The following is a 17,629-nucleotide window of genomic DNA, read 5'->3' as shown; positions in this document are numbered from 1 at the left end:
TAATTTTAATGTGAACATATCACACAGGGAGAAATCAGAAAATAACACCCCCCAGTATGGAAGAATAAGTAGCCCAGCAGTAAGCACAGTGCAGAGGCCATCAGGGAACCCGTGAGAAGCATCAGCTCAGTATCTCTGTGCAGCTGGAACTTATGGGAGGAACGCCCATGTTTCAGGGATCCCCTAAGTGATTATGAGGCACCCACAAGTTTGAGAGTTCTTGATCTTCAGAAAATACGTAAATAAGATTATATAACAAATGAACTCTTGGAAGTGTTTAGCTGTAATTTATCTTTTGGTTTTATCATATAGAAAACCATTTTAAGTTAGTTCAGATTTTATTGTCGCTTACAGTATGAAATATCCAAATTCCCCTAACAAGTAACTATAAAGCTTTTTTTTTTTAGCTCATTCTGTAGGTTATAAAAGGTCACAGTAACTATATACTTGCAAACTAGGAACTCATTAAGAAAGTAACTTCTGTTATAGAGTTGATCTAAACAACTACTCCATGGTCTGGCAAGATGGCTCAGCAGGTAGGGATGCTTGCTGCCACCTGATGACGTAAGTTCAATCCCCAGAACCCACATGGTGGATGTAGAACCGACCTCCATGTGTGTGCTGTGGCAGGTGCACAATGCAATTTTTAAAAAAAGATTTATTTGTGTGTGTGTGTGTGTGTGTGTGTGTGTGTCTGTGTGTGTGTGTGTGTGTGTGTGTGTGTGTGTGTGTATACACATGGGTATAGGTGTCCTCGGGGGCCATAAGATTGTCAGCTCCCCAGGAGATTGAAGTACAGGAAGTTGTGAGCTGCCACACATGGTGCTGAAAACCAAACCCAGGTCTTTTGCAGGGACAGTATGTGCTCTTTACCACTGAGCTGTCTCTCCAAGCCCTGTAGTGATTTTTTAAAAACCCTTGATTTATTAAGGAATAGAATTTGAGGCACATGAAAATTATAGCCTAGAGGCTGCTTCTTAGTACCATGTTGGGTGGCTTATGACTGCCTACAATTCTGGCTCCAGGGTACCAGACAGTTCTGTCCTGTATGGGCAACTGTACCCCCATGTCCATATCCTCCCAACATACATGTATACATATTTAAAAATAATATAAGTGTTTCTTAAAACAGCTGTGACAACAACAAAACCAGTCAAACTAACTCGTCACAAGTGGCAATGAATGTTCCTTTACCAATTCAGTTATGTGTACCTCTGGGAAACAGTCTTCCAGGCAGCCGTGCATTTTTCCCACTAATAAAGAATCTGACTTCCCATATCTTATTGATTTATTGTGGACAGTAGATCTGGCACTAAGTTGATTTTTTAGATTTATGATTTTGTGTTGGAGTGTTTTGCTTGCATGTACATATGGGTACCATGTGCATGTCCAGTGACTGTACAGGATAAAAGAGGGTGTTAGATTCCCCTCGAACTGGAGTTATGGTTGTGAACCACCATCTAGATGCTAGAAACTGACCTTGGGTCCGCTGCAAGAATACCAAGTGCTCTTGAGCACTGAATAATCTCTCCAGTCCATAACCAGTGTTTTAAAAGAATAATTTAAAGAAGGGAGGGAAAAGGCACGTAAAGAAGAAGATTTGTTTTCTAGTATTTGTTTATATTTAGCCAATTCAGTACCTGATTCTGAAGCGGTCTCATTCAGGAGTTTTCCTTGAATTGAATCAAGTTTTTCTAGTATCCCTTCAAATAATTCATTAAGAAGTCCTGCTTCTTTGCATTTCTTCAGAAAAGGAATGTGGCCAGTTACATCTAAGAACAAAGAACTCACCGTTAGGAGGAAATGGTCTTAGGGCAGCTATTCGCATCAGATGGTGGTTACTTTATGCTTTACCAGTTGATGGGTGAGCATAATTGTCTGAATTTTCTGTAGCTCAAATAATAAATGATACAAACAATGGAAACTTATCTCTGCTTATAGTAACTATTTGAATTAATATGTTTTTGTAAAACTTAGCTTCAAGTGCTTGAGCTGACAGCCCCTCATTTTTGTCACAGATGCCATGCTGGAAGGACATCCCCTTCTTATAGAACAAAAGATACCTGTCACTGTGAGTTGTAGTTTACCACTGGGTTCTGGCCTCAGGCAAACCTACCTTCCTTATTGTGTCTCAAATAATTTTATATGGCAGAGGTTCTAATAGAGTGCATAGTTGTAATAAAAAAAAAGACTGATGTTCTTAATAGGTACCAAAAGTCCAGAAGAATAAAGTCAGAGCATGACACCAGCATTAGAAGAGATGGGTCAACATTTTTGTAAGGATTTGGAGGCCATCGTGTTTGTACAGCCCTCACTGAAAACAAACCTTTGTGGCTGAGGGGCTCTTCTGTCACGTGTTTTTTGGGTCTACCCAACTTCTTTGGTGGCTAGAAGAGAAAACCAGATTATGTATTATGTATTATGTATTAATCAAATTTAAAGCAACAACAACACTGTTAGGCTGACTTTTTTTTTTCAGTTTAGTTTAATCTTGGTAAATTGTATCCAAATGGCACTCTCAAATAGCTGAGACATATGGGGTGTGCTGTTGGTGTCCTGCAAAATAACTCTTGAATAAACACTAAGAAGGAGAGATTGCTATCTTGCACTAATTTAGTTTATATGAACTGATAGAAATATTCTCTTAAATCTCTCCAAATCTTTTACATTTTAGGTCTACCAATCCCGAAATTGTAAGTTAGAAATTAGGTCATGTGTGGACAAGTAGCTGGGAAACACTTGGTTCTGAACGAATACTTGTCTGTACTCTTAGCCCGTTTAGGACTAAGTACCCTGTAAGGTCAGATGTTTTCACTAAAATGCTGCCAAGGGATGCTTGATAGAAGCTGAGGGGATACTGTCATCTCCTGAGCTTCTGGCTTCTGACTAAGTGTGCTTCTAACACATCAGGACCCTTTCCAAGACACCACCCTAAGACTCGCTCCAGCTCCACTGGGGAGAGAACACGCATGAAGGGTGGTGTGCAAATGCCAGCTCCTCCAACGACTTGAAGTGTGAGCCTCAGACATTCAGAATTTTAGGTAAGGATTTTATGTGAAGAAATGAGACTATAAGTCAAATTACCTGTTCCGGGGTGCCTGATGGGAAGAGTTTCTTCCTTCCTCTCTTTTTCAGCAAGCTTGGGCTCTCAGCTAAAATAGAAACTATTGAAAACTTAGAATATATAAAGCAAAAGATCGCTGGGTGGTGGTGGTGCACACCTTTAATCCCAGCACTTGGGAGGAGGCAGAGACAGGAGAATTTCTGAGTTCAGGGTCAGCCTGGTCCACAGAACAAATTCCAGGACAGTCAATGAGAGGGAAGGAGAGAGGGAGATAAAAAGAAAGGGTTACTGTTTGCATAAAATTAAAAATATATGCAAAAAGTTGCTACAAAAATCAGAAGACTGGGTAAACGTGGACCACAGCATGTGCAACTTACAAAAAGGGTAAATTATATGCAACTTACAAAAAGGGTTAGTTTTAATTAAAAGTTCATAAGCCAGTGTTAAATTGATAAATGGCAGATGGTGTTTAACTGAACAGAAAAGTCAACTTGGGTCATAGTTGTTGAAAAGGTGTGGTGATACGTTTTCACCATCAAGCTGGCAGATGGTCTCTAGCTAACCCTTGCAGAGATTTGGGCAGATGTGCTTTCCTTGTCTAGAGTAGGATTGATTATCAGCCAGTGATTGTTCATCCAGAATTTTATCATTTATATCCTTTGGCCCACTGATTTCTCTTATAGCAGTTGTACTTAACAGGGTAGTTAGGAAGTGAGACAGTTTTATGGTGAATAATTTTTTTTGTTTGAGATGAGGTCTAACTATGTAGCTCAGGCTGGCCTGGAACTCTAACTCTAACTAACTCATCTCTCTCTCTCTCTCTCTCTCTCTCTCTCTCTCTCTCTCTCTCTCTCTCTCTCTCTCTCTCTCTGTGTGTGTGTGTGTGTGTATACATATACACATATTATTATCATCATTCCCTGTCAATACACAGTGATGGCAAACAACCCTTTAATGGTACTTTCCAATGAGTTAAAAACATAATGACTATGGCTAGAGATGGCTCAGTGGTTAAGAGCACCTGTTGCTCTTTCAGAGGACCCAGGTTTGGTTCCCAGCACCCACATGGTGGCTCAAACCATCTGTAACCTAAGGTATCCATACAAACAGGTACACATAGGAAATTAAAATTGAGAAGAAATTAGATTATTTCATGTTTGTACCTAAATAATTAACTTTCCTTAAACCCACTTTAGAAACTTACCACTTTGACTGGTCCCTGGTTGTACAAACAGGTGCACATAGGAAATTAAAATTGAGAAGAAATTAGATTATTTCATGTTTGTACCTAAATAATTAACTTTCCTTAAACCCACTTTAGAAACTTACCACTTTGACTGGTCCCTGGTTGTTCTGGAGCATGTTGTTGGCAAAATAATCTGAAAATACAGAATTTCAAAGAATTGCCAAATCTTTTAATTTGTAGAGATCCACCTGCCTCTGCCTCTCCAGTGCTGGGATTAAAGGTGCATACCACTATGCAGGCCTCCCCAGAAGCTCAGAGTTATCTCCTTTAGACCTGGTACCTCTGAGTACTTTTCATCTGGTTTCAAACTGGCTTTAAATTTGTGCCTCCCCCCACCTCTCCTGCTTTGGTTTTAAACATGTACTACCATGTTTGCCTATATGTTTTTTCAAAAATGCATAAAAGTAATAGGAGCTATTAGGATAGCCCCCCCAGCCCCCACCCCGCCAGGTGCCTGCCCCTCTCTCCCGCCTCAGCCCCTCCCATGAGCCAGTGTTCACAGTTGCCTTTCTGCACCCCTCCCCTAACCTGTGACACCTTCTCTTAGGTTCATTCTCTCTTCGTGTACCTTAGTCCCTTGTGAGGTGTCTCACGTATTCTATGCACCTCAATGTTTAAATTAAAATTTAAACTGAAGAGAAATCTGCCTGTTCCTTATGGAAACAATTAAAAAGTTGTTTTTTTTTTTTTTCAACTGTGTTACTCTGTGAGTTCGAGGCCACCCTGGTCTACCGAGCGAGTTCCAGGACAGCCTCCAAAACAATGCAGAGAAACCCTGTCTCGAAAAAACCAAAAAAAAAAAAAAACCAACAACAAACTTTTAAGGTATTTCCAGGAGTTCAAGGTAGCCTGGTCTACTTAGCGAGATGCTGTCTCAAAAACAAAAAAATAGATATAGCGGGGACTTCAGTTTCTTTTATTTGATTATGTGTTTAAAGACTACTATAATAATAAAGTGAGTTCTTTGTGAAAATAAATAATAAAAGTGAAATTCCAAAAAATATAACTGCATATAATCTTCGCAGCAAATCAAATATTAAAAGTGCAATGTAAAACTGAATGGAATTTTCAAACTGATAAACTGGAGGGGGCGGGTAAAGGTGGTGGCATCAGGTCTGAACCCCAGTGCTGTATCTGGGTCCAACACTGGTAGAAGAGAACTTGTTCCCAACAGGTGTAGAGTGTTCCCAGAGTGTAGCCCCCTGGGCCTGTGGGGTGAAGAGAAGGGAGCTCTCTTCCTACTGCAGAAGAGCAGACTTGAACTGTCTCCTGTCTCCTGGTGACTGTTTAGGAGGGTAGGCTGCCTGCAAATGAGGCTCTCCCGCAGGAAGACGGAGTGTTAGAGAGTCAGACAGAACCCCGAGTAGTTCTTTTCCAGTCTATGCAGTAATGTTATGAAGCGGAGTTCCTGGTGGGTGTCCCACAAATCCTGTTCCCCGGTGAAAGCCACTTGCATAAACTAAGCTTTAGAAGTGTGTCACCATTTACCTGTCCTTACCCACCCACCCCTCCACTGCAGAGTTTAAGCTGCTTAATTACTTATAAGTTCCTTTAGCTCCATCAACTTGGAGAATTGCGTTGTCCTTCTTGGCACAGAAAAAGTGGTAATTCTTGGCACAGGATCTTTCATCGCATCCCACGGTGGCTCCTCCTTCATTACAAAATGTGCATCTCTATAGGCGAATAGGTCATACTGGGTAAGTGCCTGCTTCTTTGACAGCATGTCATTTAAGTCAGCAGCCCTGCATTTTTATCCTGGTTATGACTGGTATATCCCAGACTCCATACCCACACTAAATGTGACTAGGTCATGTTCAGACCCAGGCAGGAGTCCAGCGCAGGGTTAGGTATTCCACATCTCTCCCTCTGAGCAGAGGAGTAGAAAATGGCAGGCTCTGTGGGAAGAAGTGACGGACAGGGCATGTCTGTTTTCTCAGAAGAACTAAGACACTTGCGGATGTGGGGTGTGGTGAGTGGGTGACTAATGAGTACTGATAAGGAGTCAATAAGAACAGTCTACAGCCTGCCATTGGGTAGGGAGAGGTTTCAGAGATGAGCTTCAGAGTGTGGAGGGAAAAACAGGAAGTGGCCAAGGCCATGCTGCGGTTTGTAGCTGAGACTTGGGTGTCAGTGCAGTGGGGATTTTCCTGCAGCTGGTGCTACTCAGACAGTAGACAGCAGAGAGCTAAGTTAGTCATGCTGAGTGAGGAAGAGGTGGTCGTGCTGGCGGGCTGTGGCTGATGGGGGACCACAGACTGCAGAGGGCTTCCTGAGGAACGGCTACAGCTGCCATGGGAAGAGGAGAGAAACAATGGCTCGTTTCCCCAGGGATCATGGGGATACAAGGCCAGGCTTCCTTCTCTGCAGTAACTGTCCACCACACACAGAAGCTTAAATGGGCGTGGCCTTTCCCAGAGACAGTCTGTCAACACAGGTCAGCGTTCTAAGATGGACTTCTGAATTCTCAGGGTATACCCTGAGAAGTACTCAAGTAGGTTAGGCAGCTGTGTGTCTCGGCACTGCCTGTGAGAGTGAGGCATTGGCATACGCTTGTTACTGTGTTAGTGAGGACCTCACCGTGTAGGAGGGAGGAGTTTGGTAGAAAGTATCTACAGTGGCATGACAGGCTGACAGTGACCCAGGGTGCCCTGCCCCTTCCGGCATTTAACACCTTCGCACATTGGTCCCTGTGCTGCCTAGTTTTGTGTCACCTTGACCCAAGCTACAGTCATCTGAGAGAAGGGGACCTCCAGAATGTCGGGCTGCGGGCAAGCCTCTTGGGCATTTTCTTAATTAGTGATTGCTGCAGGGAAGGCCAGCCCATTGTGGGCGGGGCCATCCCTGGCTGTTGGTTCAATTTTCTTTGGTCATGGTGTTTCATCACAGCAATAATAACCCTAAGATAGTTCCCTTGGGAATTCTTTATCTTTTTTTTCCACCCTTGGAAAGGGTTCAGAGGCCCTGCTTCAGGAGAAGCCTTGTATGAGGGTTCTACTGATCCCTCCCAAAGTATGTACACGGCTCTCCCCCATGAGGTACACGCTGAGCAATTGTCCAGATACCAAGGTTCCAGAAACACTTGTCAGTGGGTGGGTAGCCATCACCTCATATGATTTGCTTTGCATTCCTTTCACTGTTATCCTTCAGTTCAGTGAATCAGAGTTCTCCCAAGAGGAAAGTCTATGAACACTCTCAGGTGTAACGACCTCTTTCTCAATATTGCACTGTACTCAACTGCTTTCATTCTGCAGTTGGCTGTTTGTATGTATGTGGGCAACCTCTAGAACATTGGTTCTCAACTTGTTCAGATGGTCTTAGGGACTGAGACATTGCTCAGCAACAAAATCATAGTTATGATGTAGCAACAAAAGTAAGTTTATGGTTGGTGGCTCCTAAGGCTATCAGAAATAGGTGTTTTCTGATGCTCATGACCCACAGGTTTAGAACCACTGCTCTAGAATCTAATGGTAGCTTTCCTTAATTCTATCCTTGAATTCCCTCCAATCCAATTAGCAAATAATGATAAAAATGATGTTTCGGTTGAGGTTGTCCTGCCACTTTGTAATTGGAAGGAGAGTTTACATAAAGGCTGCTGGTACAGATCCTGAAACTTTACAAAGAGCACCTACATACCTGGGTGTCCCTAGTCATTAACCCTTTACTGTGGTTGTGGTCAGCCATGAGGTACTAAGACTTGTTATCCTGTTTAATTAATCTGCAAATGGCCTTTTACAAAGGAAGCCTAGAGACCCAGTGGACCTAGGAGGATACCGTCTGAACTATCCTTTGCTGCAGAGGCTCCTTATGACCACAGCTCCAAGGCAGATGCTGACCAGTGATAAGAAAGACATGTAGCCACAGTAGACAGTTAGAAGGTATCGTACTCCCAGGGAAGGATAAAGCCCTGAGCTCTGCTGCCTGCACCTAGATGGTGCTGTTGAGGTGCTGAAATTGCTGTTTGCTCTGGTGAAATGACAGTAAGGGCCTTATTAAAGCCTGTCTGATTGGAGTGTTTTCTCTCTGACAGAAACATTGTAAGCCTACTTCACTTACGTGTAGGATAGACTGTTGTAATTAGATAGTGCTTAGCTGAGTCTCACTTGCTCATAGTCCTACTTCGAGCTCTTCAGGATATTACTCTAACCTTACTTTTTTTAAATGTATTTTATTTTTAAATTTAAATTAGAAACAAGGTTGCTTCACAAGTCAATTCCAGGTCCCTCTCCCTTTCCCTCCCCTCCTCCAGCGCCCTCCTACCAACCCCCCCAATATCCCCTCATTTCCCCAGGGAGGATGAGGCCCTCCATGGGGGTGTCCATAGTCTGTCATTTCATCCAGGGCAGGGCCTAGACCCTCCCCTGAGAGTTCAGGGTGATCTACTACCCAAGGCTCAATAGATTACCCAGGCCTCCTCACTGACACCCACATTCAGGGGATCTTGATCAGTCCCATGCTGGATTCCCAGCCATCAGTCTGGGATTCAAGAGCTAACCCTTGTCAGGTCAGTTGTTTCTGGGGGTTAAGCCAGCCCAGTCTTAATCCCTTTGGTCATCAGTCCTCCCTGTTACTGGCTTTCTTGAGTTCAGCTCAGTGCTTAGCCGTGGGAGTCTGCCTCTGCTTCCATCAGCCACTGAATGAAGACTCTAACCTTAGTTTATCAACAGACATTTTTTTAGTGAAAAGTTTTATTTTTACTTCTGTGTATGTGTGACTGAATGAATGAATATGTTAGTGCAGGTGCCTGTGGAAGCCAGCAGAGGTTGTCAGATGCCCCGGAACTGGGGTGACAAGCAGTTAGTTGTGAGTGGCCATTTTGTTGCTGTGGACCCAACTCGGGTCCTTTGGAAGATCAGCCAGCATTCTTGACTGCTAAATTGAACCATCTCTCTCTAGCCCCGCCCCATGGACTCCTTTGACTGTAGCCCCCAGGACTCATCCTGCATGAGTAATAAAAACATGTCAACTTACCAGTCTTCTTCCTCTCCAGATCTCTTTCTTTACTGATTTTACATCAAAATTCCTAGCTTTATTAAGGTGATCATGGTCCTCACACTCCACCAGTGCTGATGAATACAGCTGCAGGTTGGGAAAAAATCCAGAGTTAGCATGAAGTATCCTGAGTGATACAAGTCAGAGAGGTTACTTAAAGGACTTACAGGAAGTGTAGAGTGAACGATGGTCCCGGGTATTAGCACTGTGAGGGTATAGGAACAGACACAAGCCATCTGGCTTCTCTGAGTCATCACAGTCTCCAGACAGGGTTTGTGCTCTGTAACTGATCTCCACTGACTCTGAATCACTGACAGTGGCTCCTACACTACTCTTTCCCTAGCCCAGGAAGGTGCCACAGGCTCAGCAATGCCTGAGGTCATGCAGTCAGAGTAGTACAAGCAAGGACAAGAGGCCATTCCTGATGGCTTTCCAGGGCTCACTTCTCAAACTTCAAGGACCATGCCTGCCTCCACAACCCTTCACTTTTGTTGTTGCTGAGACAGGATCTCACTGTAACCTGGCTGACTTGGAACGCACTTACAGGGGTCCACCTGTCTGCCATCTGAGTGTTGGGTTTAAAGGCGTACACTACTACACTTAGCTTTTACCTGGACCTTGGCCTCTTTCCTGAGCCTTCTGAGCACTGCAAATGTGGGTATGGGGTACCACAGCTAGGCACAAACCTCTGTGTATGTTTTAGCTGGCACAAGTTTCTCTCCTCCTCAGTATTTTAGGGAATGGAGAGATGGCTCAGTGCTTAAGAATGTGCATTGCTCTTGCAGTGTTCAGAGGACCCACATTCAGCTCCTGGCACCCACTTTGGGCAGCTCACAACTGGCTGAAGCTAGAGTTATCTGAAAGGAAGAAACCTCAATTGAGAAAACACCTCCATAAAAAATCTGACTGGGGCTGGAGAGATGGCCCAGAGGTTAAGAGCACTTACTGCTCTTCTAGAGGTCCTGAGTTCAATTCCCAGCAACCACATGGTGGCTCACAACCGTCTATAATAATATCTGGTGTCCTCTTCTGGCATGCAGACAGACATGGAGGCAGAACGTTGTAGTCATAATAAATAAATGAATCTTTTTAAAAAAAGGATCTGACTGTAGGGCATTTTCTTAATTAGTGATTTATAAGGGAGGGTCCAGCCCATTGTAGGTGGGGCCATCCCTAGGCTGGTGATCCTGGGTTCTAAAAGAAAGCAGGCTGAGCAAGCCATGGGAGCAAGATAGTAAGCAACATCCCTCCATAGCCTCTGTATCAGCCCCTGCCTCTGGATTGCCTGCCCCATTGAAGTTCCTGTCCCTGCTTCCTTTGATGATAAATGAGATGGTAGTGTAAGCCAGAAAAAACAAAAAACCTTTCCTCACTGTTTTGGTCATGGTGTTTTGTTACAAAAACAGAAACCCTAACTAAGACAACTTGTGCCTGCCCTTTTATATGCTTAAATCATTTCTGGAATAATACAATGTAAATGCTATGGAAATGTTGTCTGCTATAATTTTTAAGGCAACAGGGTAAGAAAGAGTGCCGTACATTCAGGAGGCAGAGGCAGATGGATCTCTGGTGAGTTTAAGGGCAGTCTGGTGTACATATCGAGATCCAGACTAGCCAGGAAGTCCTGTCTCAAAATACACACACACACACACACACACACACACACACACACAAAACGGCAAAACAAGCAAATCTAAAATAAAGCATCCAACCCTGCTATTGCCAGAAGATTAAAAAGTAAACTTATAAGACATCTCAACAAATGGATAGAAAACAATTTTTAACATTAAATATGTTAATTTTAACCAAAACAAGTAAAAGATAACATCTTTGTAGAAATATTAAAAGTCTAAAGCATATGCAAATTTAGACAAGACTTTAAAAACTATACTCCTGATAGAACCAAGACAGGGCTCCCTCTGTTAACTGCTCCTAATCATCACTATGATAGACTGCTCCGCAAAAACTCAATAAAACAAAAAAGAATAAGAAATCATAAAATTGGAGGCTGGGAGATGACTCAGTGGGTAGAGTGTCTTCAAGGTGAAAGTACTCATGTAGGTGTCATGTTTTGCTTTTCAGTCTTTATTTTGTATGTATGGGCATTTTGGCTGCATGTATGTCTATTACCACATATGTGCCTGATGCCCTCAGAGGCCAGATGAGGGCATCACATACCCTGGAACTTGGGTTACGGGTGGTAATGAGCTACCATGTGGGTCCTGGAATGGAACCCGGGTCCTCTGGAAGAGCCGTCTCTCCAGCCCTACACATGTAGTTTTAAAGATATTTATTTTCAAGTAACTTACCAAACAATTTTCATGAGCAGCTATATTCTCTGATGGTGCAAAGTATATCACACTCCAATCTTGGCCTTTGGGGCAGAGGGCACATACCCTTTTTTCCATCTTTTCTTTATCCTTTTGATAGGCCCCTGTAAATAACATCCAGGTTAAAAGATGAAAAATGCTGGGAGGGCGTGCACACCTTTAATCCCAGTGCTCCCGGAGGCAGAAGCAGGTAGATCTCTGTGAGTTTGAGGCCAGCCTGATCTACAAATCGAGTTCCAGGACAGGCTCCAAAGCTACACAGAGAAACCCTATCTTGAAAAAAAAACCAGCATTTATGACCTTGCTAGGTCCTCCAGTCTTAAGAAGGAGTCAAGGCCCTATTTTTATGGTAAAGTGTTAACTCCTGGGACAACAACTAAATCAGCAATGTAAGTCGGAAAAAGCATTTCTTGTGTGGTACAGACTCTGTTCAGTGTTCTATACCAGTATTTCCAACAGAAAATGGTGTTACCATAAACTCAAAGCAGCTGTGGATACAGCTGTGGGTACAGCTGTGGCTGCCTGTACACGATCAAAGCAGTCAAAATTCTACCTGGCATGGTGGTGGGAGGGTTCACAAGCATCCACCCCTAAGTGAGGAGCTGTTGCCCAGTTGATGGTTTGTGGGGGAGGGAGTGTCAGTTTTCTTTTCTGGTGTGGCCCCTGATAGGTCCACCATGCTCCAGTGAGTGGCCACACACACACACACACACACACACACACACACACATACACACACACGCACGCACGCACGCACTCACACACGCACTCACACACGAGTATATGTTCATCACAAATTGGACATAGTAAACTAGTCTAGATGGAGAAAAGAGCAAAGGAAGATTAGACAAACACAAAGCAAGAGAGAAGCAAGATAAAGATCCCAATAGACACAGCAGATCACCTGGGTCTGGATCAGAGCTAGATTCAGCAATTCTATCCCACTCCCCCCCAAGAAGATTTTAGGCTTAATGTAATTTCTACCCAAATCCCCAAATTAAAGAATTTGGAAAAAAGCAATTATTAGAAAAGACTACCTGGGAATAGATAGTGAGGGAGGCTTGGAGAAACGAAATAGGGTATGATACCTGCTTGGTCAGATGGTTAAATGAACAAGTTAAAGAACACACAGTATAGGCAAAAATGAATCATACCCCACATTTGTAAATTCAATGGCCGACATAGTGCTATTTGCATTTCTTCCCTAGAAGCAATGTCTCAGTCCATTGTTTTCTACTGAACTATTATATTCTTACAGATTTATAAGAGCTTGTCACATGTTCAGAATATCGTCACTTACAGCAGGACACCTGGCATCCTTCCCTGGCCTCTGCAAGCACACCAGTGATCACCTACACAGACATGTGCATGTACTATACACATACATAATTAATATTTTAAAAGTCTGAATGCTACTTGGGAGGTAGATGTAGGCGGATCTGTGAGTTTGAGGCTAGCTTGGTCTACACAGTGAGTTTCTGATAGTCTACATGCTTTATGTAATAAATTTAATACTATGGTTTCTACTCTTAGGTAAGGATGATATATTTAGAAAATAGTTGACTCTTGTTTTATAATATTAATATGGAATTCATTTTAAAGTACAAGATGAACTTAATAATTCATTTTCATAATGGTTAGCCATGATTGTTTCTGGTCCTGTGGCTTCTATTTTGTTCTACTGACCTCCCACCAACATTAACTTAACTTTTTATTAGAAATTATCTGTATGAATGATTTGCCTGCATGTGTGCACTACGTGAGTGCCTGGTGTCTATGGAGGCCAGAAGAGGGAGGACATAGGATCCCCTGGAACAGGAGTTAAAGGTGTTGTGAGCCATTGTGTGGGTGCTGGGAATTGAACCAAGGTCCTTTTCAAGATCAGCCAGTGATCTTGGCTCTATAGCCATCTCTCCAGTCCACTTTTAAGCTTAAAAAATCAGAACAATAGTTCTTTTGAAGACAAACTCATTTTGGGTTTGCAGATACAAAGCATAGGAAGTGGCCTAGGGCCTCTTCTCTCCTGCCCCTCACCCTGCAGTCCACACACAGATTAGCTAAATGAAATAGTTGACCACCTGGCTAGTGGTTTTGGAGATTGTTACTCTGATTTGTGACATCCTTTCTGCCTAGAACAACTTTTCAGGTTGTCTACCTATGACTGATTCTTGACTTGAAAAAGCAGGATCGAGGCTAGAGAGATAGAGTGCTTGCTGTTCTTCTGGAGGACCCAAGTTGGTTTTCAGTGCTTATGCTGGGGAGGCTTACAAATACAACTTCAGCTCCAGAATCTCCACATACATGCCATATGCACACACAAATACATACATATCATACATACATACATACATACATACATACATACATAACGGGCTCAGTAGACAAGAGCTCTTGTTGCTGTTGCAGAATACCTAGGCTCAGTTCCCGGCACCTACATGGTGATGCAGAACCATCTCTAACTCCAATTCCAGGGGGAGTCCTCTGCTGCCTTCTTCTAAACAACACAGGCATCAAATACACATGTGGTTCACAGACATACATCCAAGCAAGGCATTCATGCCTCTAAAATAAGTCCTAAAAACTGCTAGTGGTGGGTGATCACCAGTTGTAATAAATCAGTCACCAGATTAGTTGTAGACATCTACTGAGCGAGTTAGGATAATGCTTGCCTGGGTTAAGTTTCAGGGATGGAAGGCTGCTTTTGCTGAAAATGCTGACTTCGCTTGGGCCAGCAATCACTGCAGTCACTGATGAGTGGTTGAAGGGTTAAAAAGGCTTGGCATCAGTGCCTCCCTATTTTTAGCTGCTTTTAACCTCTGGGTCAGATTCCTACTGGAGAGACAAAGGGGGTTGTAATAGCCTGTCAGCACCAGCTTTTGTTTTATTCCTGATGTCCTCTGTGCATATTTCTGTTTCCGGTCCCAGAAGGGGATTTCCTTTACATTCCTGACTTCATGGTTTTCTAAGATGATTCTGGGAATCCTTGGATAATAAAACTGACAAAAACCTGGATCGCCATGCCCTCAAGATAAGAGGATACCATCACAAGGAGATTGTCACTATGGGTGACTCTGAAACATTAGTCTGCACAACTCAAGCTTCTCAGAAATACTGCTCCTCAGTATTCCCCAATTGTCCCAGACTGGTTCTCCTCTCCGGGTTCCTTAATAAAGTCTAACCTCCCTTCCCAACAGCATGTCTGGAACATTAATTTTAAAGTGAAGAGCTCCCAAACCTGTGAAGCAAGGACCCAAGAGGACTTAAGCAGCCAACCTAAAGATTTCAGCTTCCTGCCGTCGCCAGTGCCAACAGGTTTCCCAACTGCTGTAAGCCCAGGTCTGCCCTTAGCAGTGTCCTGCAGGCTCTCTGGTAACCCAGGTCCCAGAGCTGGGGGAGGGGGAAGTGGAATGTGGCCCCTTCTGGCTGGCCACTATTGATACTCACCAGCAGGGACCAGGTCACCAGCCGGTGGTGGTGGTGGTGGCGGTGTCTCTTGAGCCATGACCGTGCGGCTGCACTCCCGGGTGCACCACTGATAGTTTGTAGTTTCGTTTCTCTAAGTCTGGGTGGTGACAGCAAGCAGCAGGCTGGGAGGAGGTGCAAAGTGGGGCAGTAGGCTTGGAGAGTTTCCAACTCTGAATAGTATCTTAAATGGTGTTCTCATTTGGTTTCTCCGCTGATGTGATAAACACCATGTCTCAAGACAACATGGGGGAGGAAAGGGTGTATCTGATGACTAGGTTAGAGTCGTACAGGGAAGCAGGAGAAAGCAGGGGCAGCAGTACTTTGTGGCTTGCCTCCCTTGGCTCTCTAGCCTGCTTTGCAGTATGACCCACAACCACCTGCCCTGTGGTGGTGCTGACACAGTGGCCTGTGCCCTCCTCCATCAACTAGTGTTCAGGAGAATGCCAATAGGCCAATCTGATGGAGGAAATTCCTTGAAGTTCTCTCTTCCCAGGTGTGTCAAGTTGACAATAGCCCAAATAGCCATCAAACAGCTTAAGAAAAACAACACCAGGAACCCCTACTCTTCCTGTTTTTAGCTTAAGAAACAACTCATCTATTTTTCTGAAAATTCTACCACACTCCTTGGCCTATGCAGTAGTATCTTTAAACGAAACAAAATTAATGATCCTAGACCCGGGTGCCAGTAAGAAATCTTTACTTAGCATCAATGGGGTACAAAGCACCATACAAAGCCAGATTTTCAGTCCATGTAACAAATAGAAATATCCACATAGGCACTAACATACAGGAAATACGATTTTATAAAAGTTCAGTGTTTTGCTGGGGAATTCAAGATGAACTTCAGGGAGGCTTGCAGTCTGAGAGGACAAAGTGCAGACTTAGCCTGGCAGAAGAAAGGGCAACAAACAAGGCAACTTGGGCAAAATGAAAGGTCCTAGCACAGGATGGCAAGTGCCTTGGGTAGGTACTGGAAAAGTCCTTCCTCACACATTTCAGTAAGAATAGATGAGCAAGCTGGGCAGTGGTGGTGCAGGCCTCTAATCCCAGCACTTGAGAGGCAGAGGCAGGCAGATATCTGAGGGTTCGAGACTAGCCTGGTCTGTAGAGGGAGTTCCAGAACAGCCAGGGTTACACAGAAAAGCCTCTCAAGAAAACCTATAAGGAATACATGAGCAAGATTTATAATTCTGAGTAAAACCTCTAACTTCAAAGATAAAGATCATAGCAAGATTGGGGCAGGGAAGAGTACACAGGCCTTGAAGGAAAATATCCACAGGAATGCTTGTATGTGCAAGTACACACAAAATGCACACTAAATAGTATATTAAACTTTTATTAGTGTGCATTTTGATGTGTGCACATGTGTGCCATGGAACATATGGCAGTCAGAGTCACTTCAGGTTATAGTAATTCTCTCCTATCATGTGGGTCCTAGGGACTGGTCAGCTTGTTGGGTTTGGCAGCATGTGCCTTTACCTGTTGAGCCATCTCTTTGACCCATAAATAATAATGTAAAAGACATATAACTGTTACAGCTATGGACCAAAACAGGATTCTTTAAAGGATTCTCCCTGGGCATGGTGGCACATACCTTTAACCCCAGTACCTGGGAGATGGAGGCAAGCCAATCTCTATGAATCTGAGGCCGGTCAGGGCTACCTAATGAGACCCTATATCAAACAAACAATTCTCAAAGAAGAAAAGAAAGCCCCTAGAAACAAAATTTGCAGGGGCTGGAAGATGGATCAGTGGTTAGAGTCCTAGCTGTACAAACACAAGGACGTGAGTTGTCTGCTCCTCAGCACGCCACGCAAATCAGGGGTGGGATATGAACCAGTAATTTCAAGGCTTCAGGAGACAGAGACAGGTGGGTGCTGGGCTTGCTGACCACCCAGTCTGGATGAAATGGCAAGCCAGGTTCAGTGCAGACTGCCTCAAAGGGACAGGATAGAGACTGATAAAGTGGAGGACACAATGTTCATACTTGCATAAATGAAAAAAAAATTAACACGTTAGAAAAATACAATGCAACAGATAGTTTGAAGATATGGTTCCCATAAAGCAGAGGAAGACAAAGCTAAAAATCAAAAGGTAAGAAATCAGAAAGCGTTGGGGGTGGGCAGGGGGCATAAATACAGGAGGGAGAGGAAGATGTTGAAATAACAGTAAGGATGTCTGGAAGAGTCAGAAGATTCATAAATTATCTAGCTAAAACACCTATTATATACGTCAGTCTGTGTGCACATGTAAGTTTAAATGAAATCTTCCCATTTTAGCTGGTGGTACTCCCCCCATGTACCATAGACTACTAGCAAGACCCCCCAACACCAGGCATGGGAAGCCCCCTCTTTTGATTTGTTGGCCAGGGTTATCCAAGAGACTTCCAAAACATACAGTCTATTGCTATTGCCCTTGGTTGCTCCCAGAAATAAGAGGTTAAGTCCCTATTGCTGAAGACACTATGCATTCCTGTAGGTCCCAGAGGACTTAGATCTGATTTGAGAAACTCCTCCCTAAAAACTGTCATGTTCC

At 43.6% G+C, this 17,629-nt stretch overlaps 2 protein-coding genes across 5 annotated transcripts in view; one reads left to right on the top strand and one right to left on the bottom strand.

The window, feature by feature from the left end:
* Positions 1–17,629, bottom strand: part of LOC101838408 (histone-lysine N-methyltransferase SETDB2) — a 60,418-nt gene that overhangs the window by 2,384 nt on the left and 40,405 nt on the right. Inside the window, 8 exon segments of the mRNA XM_040740545.1 lie at positions 1,641–1,772; positions 2,327–2,387; positions 3,085–3,164; positions 4,269–4,283; positions 4,394–4,443; positions 5,850–5,983; positions 9,279–9,386; positions 11,609–11,712. Of these exon segments, the coding sequence (XP_040596479.1) occupies positions 1,641–1,772; positions 2,327–2,387; positions 3,085–3,164; positions 4,269–4,283; positions 4,394–4,443; positions 5,850–5,983; positions 9,279–9,386; positions 11,609–11,712 (684 nt within the window).
* Positions 1–17,629, top strand: part of Rcbtb1 (RCC1 and BTB domain containing protein 1) — a 68,533-nt gene that overhangs the window by 49,582 nt on the left and 1,322 nt on the right. For 3 of the 4 annotated variants that reach the window (XM_040740535.1, XM_040740532.1, XM_040740533.1), the window contains exon 13: positions 14,824–14,965. In XM_040740535.1, the coding sequence (XP_040596469.1) occupies positions 14,824–14,965 (142 nt within the window). The remainder of the gene's footprint in view (positions 1–14,823; positions 14,966–17,629) is intronic. The other variant, XM_021230248.2, reaches the window with a different exon arrangement.

This window comes from Mesocricetus auratus, unplaced genomic scaffold (genome assembly GCF_017639785.1).
Source record: "Mesocricetus auratus isolate SY011 unplaced genomic scaffold, BCM_Maur_2.0 Super-Scaffold_100707, whole genome shotgun sequence".
NCBI classification, from domain to species: domain Eukaryota; kingdom Metazoa; phylum Chordata; class Mammalia; order Rodentia; family Cricetidae; genus Mesocricetus; species Mesocricetus auratus.
Note: the sequence above shows the minus strand (reverse complement) of the source record. Positions and strands in the feature narration are given on the sequence as shown.